This window comes from Entelurus aequoreus, linkage group LG08, assembly GCF_033978785.1.
Source record: "Entelurus aequoreus isolate RoL-2023_Sb linkage group LG08, RoL_Eaeq_v1.1, whole genome shotgun sequence".
Lineage (NCBI taxonomy): Eukaryota > Metazoa > Chordata > Actinopteri > Syngnathiformes > Syngnathidae > Entelurus > Entelurus aequoreus.
The window spans coordinates 259,647-269,478 of record NC_084738.1 but is presented as its reverse complement, the minus strand read 5'-3'; the positions used below and the strand labels follow the sequence as shown (position 1 = coordinate 269,478).

Genomic DNA, 9,832 nt, shown 5'->3' with positions numbered 1-9,832 from the left:
AAACAACTAAAAACTAAGGTTTTGGGCATTGTTTTCTCTAAACGCATACATTTGTATAAATATGGCTAAGGACATGCATTATTGTGGGTTTCCTGCACGTAATTCTATCACTAATGGAAAGATCTAATCTATGAGAGAGAAACCTTCTGCCATTTTCAAGTATGTTTTTTTTGGAGTGGTCTGCTTGAGGCATCCCTCTGTCTCTGATTCCCTCATCATCATGTGACACTGTTCGGATTTTGCTTACTAGTTTCGATGTTTCACCCTACCGTTAGCCAATTGTGACTCATCATACGAACACCAACCAATCATGGATTTTCTCTGTATGTATGTATGTTCTCATTCATCCAGGTCATTGTATTTCCTCCATATTTTTATTTTGGCCTAGATTTGCAGTCCATATTTCTTTTTTTTAGCTTGTAGTTTGATGTAAGCTACCTCGCTAAATGGATCTAAAACAGGGGTGTCCAAAGTGTGGCCCGGTGGCCATTTGCGGCCCGCCACACATTCTGGAAATGCTATAGCAAAAATTAAAAAAAACATTTAAAAAAGTGGAATGAGGTGAGATCTAACTAAAAAAAGTTGCAATGTTGACACAAAGCTGCCATGCAGGCTGTTTTTTCCTTTTGTCTATCTTTATTTTTCTTGTTTTGCCATTGCTCAAAAAAAAAAAAAAAAAAAAGACCTATTCAAGGCTCCAATTATTTCAAATATTTCACTTTAAAATGTTTTATGTGGAAAATTGTGCATATATTGTGTGGTTGCCATATAAAAACATCAACGTTTTCTTTGACAAAAGAGCATAAAACAAACAAAATAATAGTTCAAACGTAAAATTGACAGATACTGTATATATGAAGTTGATCTCGTAACTGAATTTTTGAAAGTAAAAGAAAAAAACTCATAAAAATGTATCACTTTCTGAGTGGGGCACCTTTTGGATCCCAAATATATTTAATGGGATTTAATTTATCTTTTCACTGTGATTACTCAAAAATAACAATGAATTAAAATCAATGGTGTCCTGCGTTATTGATCTTTTTAAGGCTGTAATTACTTCACATCAAACATTGCTTTCTTTATGTTTTGGGCAGCGGGGGGAATACTGCATATTTCAGTTGTATTATAAAAAACTAAGTTGTCTTTGACAGAAAAGACATAAAACCTTTTTGGGTTTTTTAACGTTATATCAACCTGAAGTTGATACACTGTAGAGATTTGCTGTAAGCATTAAATAAATAAAAAATAATAATAATTTGACATGTTTTTAACATTTTAATGACATAGACCCTTTATGGTCCCCGGGAGCCCTAAAGGTAAAAAAAAATAAAAATTAATCCATATATTTAGTTATGGTTTGAAAATGAAAAATATCAGAAGGACCCCAGCATGCTTTAATTTTTCCGTGTGCGGCCCTCGGTGGAAAAAGTTTGGACACCCCTGATCTAAAAGTAGCTAACCTACAGGAAAAGCTACTCATTAAAAAAGTAGCCAAGCGACTTGAAAATATAGTTACGCTACGTAGCTTAGCTACATGTGTTGTGTATGGCGGGGGAAGGAGACGACACCATGGAAGAACTCGGTTTAACAGGTTTATTAAACCTAATAATCAATGTGTAGGGTGTGTGTGCTACTTCAAGTAATGGGTGTAAGACGGTGTGTAGAATTAACCATATAAATGTTACCAGGGTTTGTTGTTTGTGCGTGTTGGGTGAATCCTTCGTCAGACCAAGGGGGCAAAGCGAGAAGGCAGTCCGATGGCAAGCAAGCAGTCGGGGGCTGGAGAGAGGCAACGATGTCCGTGTCCAAACAGTGGTCAAGGATCGGGGAAGGCTGTCCAAAATCCAGAAGAGGGCGAGAAACACAACTCGATCACAGCAGACGGGGAATGTACTGCGGAAGACAATATGGACATCAAACACGGGAACAGGGAAAAGCACAGAGACGGCGAGCAAGTACGAGGGAGGGAAGCCAGAGACATGATGCTCACTACTGGAGTGAAACTATGTTCCGGCAAAGGATCATCAGGTCCGCTGGTCTTTATGCAGTCCTCCCTCATTAGTTACAGGTGCCGGCGCGTGGGCGTGAAGCCAACGGAGGTGCTGGCAGACCCAGCTGCTGCAGAAAAGCGGGTTCAAGCCTGCGCCGTGACAACATGTAGCTTGTCACTGCCCATCACTGACTAGTACACACAGGAAACTAAAAGCAATAGTTGTGGTTGCTCACTCTGGAAAACACTGTCCTCTCGAGTTTTGGAAAAGAACTGCAAGCCATGCGTCAGCCCCCGCAAGAGAGCTATCAACGCTGTCATGAGGTGACGCAAGCTACGTAACGCAAGAGCATATTGCAGCCTTAAAGGCCTACTGAAACCCACTACTACCGACCACGCAGTCTGATAGTTTATATATCAATGATGAAATCTTAACATTGCAACACGTGCCAATACGGCCGGGTTACTTATAAAGTGCAATTTAAAATTCCCCGCTAAACTTCCGGTTGAAAACGTCTATGTATGATGACGTATGCGCGTGACATCAATCGTTGAAACAGAAGTATTCGGACGCCATTGAATCCAATATAAAAAGCTCTGTTTTCATCTCAAAATTCCACAGTATTTTGGACATCTGTGTTGGTGAATCTTTTGCAATTTGTTTAATGAACAATGAAGACTGCAAAGAAGAAAGTTGTAGGTGGGATCAGTGTATTAGCGGCTGGCTGCAGCAACACAAAAAGGAGGACTTTCAGGTGGATAGCAGACGCACTATACGACGCTAGCCGCCGACTGCATCGGTGATCGGGTGAAGTCCTTTGTCGCACCGTCGATCGCTGGAACGCATTTGAGCACGGGTGTTGATGAGCAGATGAGGGCTGGCTGGCGTAGGTGGATAGCTAATGTTTTTAGCATAGCTCTGTGAGGTCCCGTTGCTAAGTTAGATTCAATGGCGTCGTTAGCAACAGCATTGTTAACCTTCGCCAGGCTGGAAAGCATTAACCGTGTATTTACAGGTCCACGGTTTAATAGTATTGTTGATTTTCTGTCCATCCTTCCAGTCAGGGGTTTATATCTTTTGTTTCTATCTGCAGTTAAGCCCGATGCTATCCCGTTAGCTCCATAGCTAAAGTGCTTCACCGATGTATTGTCGTGGAGATAAAAGTCACTGTGAATGTCCATTTCGCGTTCTCGACTCTCATTTTCAAGAGGATATAGTATCCGAGGTGGTTTAAAATACAAATCCGTGATCCACAATAGAAAAAGGAGAGAGTGTGGAATCCAATGAGCCAGCTTGTACCTAAGTTACGGTCAGAGCGAAAAAAGATACATCCTGCACTGCACTCTAGTCCTTCACTCTCACGTTCCTCATCCACAAATCTTTCATCCTCGCTCAAATTAATGGGGTAATCGTCGCTTTCTCGGTCCGAATCGCTCTCGCTGCATTGTAAACAATGGGGAAATGTGAGGAGCCTTTCAACCTTTGACGTCACGCTACTTCCGGTACAGGCAAGGCTTTTTTTTATCAGCGACCAAAAGCTGCGAACTTTATCGTCGATGTTCTCTACTAAATCCTTTCAGCAAAAATATGGCAATATCGCGAAATGATCAAGTATGACACATAGAATGGATCTGCTATCCCCGTTTAAATTTAAAAAAATCATTTCAGTAGGCCTTTAAGAGCAAATTGTTTTGATAAAACCACATTTGTTATTTACAAAAATGGGTCCAATACAGTTATACCTCAGTTTTTGTACGCGCCACATCTCGGAGAATTTGGTTTTCTTCTGACCTCTTAAAACACATTCCTAAAAACAACAAAGTACCACATGTGTATCAGTGGTATTCTCTCTGAAAGTTGAATAAGTAGTGTGCTATAATATACGATGTGTTAGAATTTATTACAGGGGAAGGATTGCGGCTTTCAAGGAAGAAGCCTATAAATCCCCAATACCTGCGTGCGGATTCAAAGATTTAGCCTCGACTCCAACTGCAAAATTGAGAAGTGCTCGAAGCTAAGACGAAATCTATCAATGCTGCCCTAGCTTCCTCCTTTCCCAGTTCCTTGGGTGTTAAAGTATTGTAGATTGAAGAAAGATTCGCTGGAGCATAGAGCCCTCGTTGAATTGTGGGTCAGCGAACATTGTCAGACCACACATACATTCTGTGGTACAACAACAACATAGAATATGTTATAAAATCAACTCTACCATTTGGTTATGCGAGCCATGTCTTATCATAGCCTGTGGTGTAGAAATGACCGGAAGCTTCTGCTAGTAGTAATTAAGTGAAGTGTCATCGAATCATGTAAATTGTCAGTTCTTTATGCAAGCTCACATCCTGTTAATAGCCGCTGATTGCAATGCTATTACACAGTGCTGGTGTAAAGCAGGACGACTGTAAAATAAGGCAGCATGACAGATATTGTGCGCCATAACCTCCCCTCCTTCCGTGCAGAAAAGGAATGAATGCATTTGCAGAACCATCAGAAGCCGTACATGAAAAAGAAAAAAAAAGGGGAAATAAAGTCTGACGACCATACATTTCACAAGAAAGGCTCAGCCAGACATATAAAGCATGAGCAGTAAGAGTATCCTTGGATGCAAGCATGCACGAGGATTAAGCATGTTTCGCTGCTCAATTAATTTCTGTGTTTTTGTTTTTTTTTACTGTTAAGTACATTTTATCCAAGGGTGATTACATCCCTCTCAATTTTGTGTCCCTTTGATATTTTGTTGCATGAGTAACACTGTCGTTATTCAATCTTGTATTTTTAAAACGCTTGTTGAGTGTCAGCACATCCATTTCCAACATTTTGTATGTAGGTCCCAGCTACCAACTTGTATTAATCACAGCACATAACATGACATTACCATGAATTGATTAACGTGGACCCCGACTTAAACAAGTTGAAAAACGTATTCGGGTGTTACCATTTAGTGGTCAATTGTACGGAATATGTACTGTACTGTGCAATCTACTAATAAAAGTCTCAATCAATCAAAAAAACAGTATGTGACTATACTATGAGTACCTCTGCCAGGAGGTTATGTGCCCTATTTTTTGGAGTATAAGGCGCACTTAAAATCCTTTCATTTTCTCAAAACTCGACAGTGCGCCTTATAACCCGGAATCATTTTTGGTTGTGCTTACCGACCTCGAAGCTATTTTATTTGGTACATGGTGAAATGATAAGTGTGAGCAGTAGATGGCAGTCACACATAAGAAATACATGTAGCCTGCAATATGATGGGAGTCACAAATAAGAGATACATGTAGACTGCAATATGACTTAAGTAAACAACACCAAAATTGTATATGTTCCATTGAAAATATAGAACATTACACACGGCGCTTAAAAATCTATCAAAAAGTTTTAGTACAACTTTGGTAAGCTTTGAAGCCGCACCGTTTGACGGATTGTACTGTGCTTCAACATACGAGTATTATTATGCTGTGTGTATAAGGTAAGACATATTATCTGGCGTTTTGTTTTGCAATTTTATGCAAAAGCAACTATTCTTACCTTCTAGTACCTGCTGACAGACGTGGAAGAAGATTTTTACAACAAAGTTCTAAAGCTTAGTGATATATCAGATTTTTTTACTCTTCACGTTCATATTTCGTTGTGTGTGTTGCATTTTTGTTGCGTTTCGCTTGATTGTAAAATATGTCGATCAAGAGGGTGTGTGTGACGTTCATATGTTGTCAATATTCAGTGTTTTATCGTTCACAGTTAATATTGTAAATCCCACATTCTTTATATTTATGTACATTCTGGGTGTCTCAATCAGTAAAAAAAAATGTAAATTCCCTTCCTTTTTGTAAGACGGTCTGTCATAACGGTTTTAGCATTCAATCAGACATTATTGTGAGGTTTTGCATTAGTATTAGGATCCAAGCACACATACTTATACCTTATACACACACATATTTGTATATATATATATATATATATATATATATATATATATATATATATATATATATATATATATATATATATATATATATATATATATATATATATATTCGTATATATATATATATATATATATATATATATATATATATATATATATATATATATATATATATATATATATATATATACGTATATATATATATATATATATATATATATAGATGGATAGAGAGATAGATATACCGGCCCCCAGACACATTTTTTTCTCTAAATTAGGCCTCCCGAGTCAAAATAATTGCCCAGGCCTGCGTCAGGTGGCAGTAGCGTATGTGTTGCCTAGTCAGAAAGTAGTCTTTGTCATTAAGCCATTAGTCTTTTGTTGTGCCCTAAAAAGGGTTTGTACTGTAAGTATGGTACTTATTACAGACCAACTGTTTGATTGTAACGTGCATATTGGGCAGTGTGGCTCAGATGGGAGAGTAGCAGTTCAGAAACGTGAGGGTTTCTGGTACGAATCCAGTTATGTCTATGGCAAATCCAATATAAATTAGCATCAAGCTAGTGCTTTTTGAAAACTGGAGCCTTACTGTACATGTGAGTGTTTTCAATGGGGCATACTCACTTTCTTGGCATGGAAAATTGTAACATTACATACAGATAGTCCAACTAAGTCCGCTCTGGGTGGGTGTTGCTTGAGTTTTATGTGAATCGATACCCAGGAGTACTCACGGATTTTGGTCGATGCCTATAAATGTAACAAATTCCGAACCCATCCTTTCTTGTGATACATACTATTAGCCATGTTTTTTAACAAATCTTGCTCTGATTTGACAAACATCCACGTGTCAGTCCCCTAAATGTGTGCACCCAATTCAATGGTGATTCTTGACAGTTCAAGTCAATCCAAATCAAGGGGTCAAACTTTAGAGTTGTATTTTTCATAACAATCCAACACAGTAAGAGCACATGTTTTGCAAAAGTTCCACCCTCTTGTGTGCAGCGGTTCAGGAATAGCATCACACCAAAGGACTGCGAGTTATCAGTTCGCTCTATGTGACGGTATTCTGTCAGCAATATGCTCCAGAGTAAAGCACGAAACACGAGGATGTCAAATGTCATGCGATCAAAGCCATCGAGCACCGCCAACTCACCAGAAGCCAAAATTATTCTTAGCTCTTTTTTTAATGTGTAAGCTGGTAGCGAGCTAGCCCCCAAGAGACTCCCTTGTCACCAGTGTAACCAAATCACATCCAAATGTCACAATGTGCAAGCCGAGTCAAAGTGAGATCTGCCGTCATCCTCGGGCAAGAGTTGGCTTCAAACATGAATGTTACATTTTGGAATAGAAATTGAGTAAGAAAAGAACACATAAATTGTGGATAAATCATCAAATAGCATGTAATAGCAGTAAAAGTTTACATACACTTGTGAAGGATATAATGTCATGGCTGTCTTGAGTTTCCATACATTTCTACAACTCTTGTTTTTTTGTGATAGAGTGATTGGAGCACATACTTGTTAGTCACAAAAAAACATTCATGCGGTTTGGTTCTTTTATGAATTTATTACCTTTTCTCCTCCAAACATATTGCTGGGTATTGTGGCCAAACAGCTCAATTTTTGTTTCATCTGACATCACATGGACAAAGATAAGACCTTCTGGAGGAAAGTTCTGTGGTCAGATGTAACAAAAATCGAGCTGTTTGGCCAGAATACCCGGCAATATGTTTGGAGGAAAAAATGTGAGGCCTTTACTCCCAGGAACACCATCCCTACCGTCAAGCATGGTGGTGGTAGTATTATGCTCTGGGCCTGTTTTGCTGCCAATTGAAATGGTGCATTACAGAGAGTAAATGGGACAATGAAAAAGGAGGATTACCTCCAAATTCTTCAGGACGACCTAAAATCATCAGCCCGGAGGTTGGGTCTTGGGCGCAGTTGGGTGTTCCAACAGGACAATGACCCCAAACACACGTCAAAAGTGGTAAAGGAATGGCTAAATCAGGCTATAATTAACGTTTTAGAATGTCCTTCCCAAAGTACTGACTTAAACGTGTGGACAATGCTGAAGAAACAAGTCCATGTCAGAAAACCAACACATTTTGCCGAACTGCACCAATTTTGTTAAGAGGAGTGGTCAAAAATTCAACCAGAAGCTTGCCAGAAGCTTGTTGATGGCTACCAAAAGCGCCTTATTGCAGTGAAACTTGCCAAGGGACATGTAACCAAATATTAACGTTGCTGTATGTATACTTTTGACCCAGCAGATTTTGATTAAATACATAAAAGAACCAAACTTCATGAATGTTTTTTGTGACCAACGAGTATGTGCTCCAATCACGCTATCACAAAAAAATAAGAGAAATTATTGGAAACTCAAGAAAGCCATGACATTATGTTCTTTACAAGTGTATGTCAACTTTTGACCACGACTGTATATTGTGTAAACTTATAGCAAGCACGCTAATAAATAAATATTAACACAAACGCTAAGAAAACCGCAAGCAAAGGCAACTTTGCATACATAGTAAAACGTGTAATGTGTCATGAGATGACAAACCAAACAGCCATTCTGTCCCATGGCACACAACAGTATACATTCTCTATAAGGAAAAATAATCTGAATTTCCATCTTGAACTTAATCTGTTCACACTGCCCGAGGCTTGGTGTTCAACCTCCAGGGAGCCCCAGCAATCCCCTAACTGTCTCTGGAGACCAGCAGAGAGGAATGTGCAATAGAATGGAAATCTTAACTCTCCCAGCCCTCAGATAGCTATTGAAAGCATTTACACTACACTGGCTAACACATGCAACCATGCATTGATAATGAGGGAGCGAGCAAGATTGGAAGAATATGGGGAAGCAGTAGAGTGAACTCCTGTGTACTTATGACTAGGGGGGTATTTAGTGTTGTGGCTGTTTAATGCCGAGTTAGTGAGCTCATGAAAGAGGTTCATGAGACAGGTGTGAAACCATTTCAGATGCAGGAAAACTAGGACAAAAGGCGCCTGAACTGTGAGTCAGCCTTAAACATGCAATCATCTGCCACAGAGATGGACTGTGGAAATGAGAGAACAATTATTGCAGACAAGCGTGACATGCCATGCAGGGCTGACTTAGTCACCGATGCTGGAAAGCAAGGGATTTCAGAGGGGAAATAACTGCAGTATTTATACACGAAAGAAGATCCAAAACCTAGCAACCAATGCACAGATGGGAACTGGTACCAAATTAATACGACCTTATCGTTTCAGTGCACAACAGAGCGAGTGGGGATGTTTTTAAATTGGTCGCTGTCCCCTGCCTCTAAAACAAGGGTGTCAAACTCATTTTAGATCGGGGGCCACATGGAGAAAAATCTACTCCCAAGTTTGCCGGACTGGTAAAATCATGGCAATATAACTTCAAATTAAAGACAACTTCAGATCTTTGTTTAAAAAAAGAACAAGCACATTCTGAAAATGTACAAATCATAATGTTGTTGTTGTTTTTTTCTTTACACGTACATGTTGATGTTAATAGTATTCTATCTTTATTTGACGTTATTTATATTTTCTGAAAAAATGATGTGATGATGTTCATCGGTCAACTCATTGGTGTTAATTTTCAATCCATCAAGACAAATTACACTATGTTATTGATATAGTTTGATCATTTTCCTTGACTGATGTACAAACCCCATTTCAATAAGAGTTGGGAATTTGTGTTAGATGTAAATATAAACGGAATACAATGGTTTGCAAATCCTTTTCAACTCATATTCAATTGAATGCACTACAAAGACAAGATATTTGAAGTTCAAACTCATAAACTTTTTTTTTTTTTGCAAATAATATTTAACTTGGAATTTCATGGCTGCAACACGTGCCAAAGTAGTTGGGAAAGGGCATGTTCACCACTGTGTTACATGGCCTTT

At 38.9% G+C, this 9,832-nt stretch overlaps 1 protein-coding gene across 1 annotated transcript in view; it reads left to right on the top strand.

Annotated features, from left to right (window-relative positions):
- The first annotated feature begins 1,757 nt into the window (after positions 1-1,757).
- LOC133655273 (atrial natriuretic peptide receptor 1-like) overlaps positions 1,758-9,832 on the top strand; it is an 87,272-nt gene continuing 79,197 nt past the window's right edge. The window contains exon 1 of the mRNA XM_062055262.1: positions 1,758-2,157. Coding sequence (XP_061911246.1) covers positions 1,758-2,157 — 400 coding nt within the window. The remainder of the gene's footprint in view (positions 2,158-9,832) is intronic.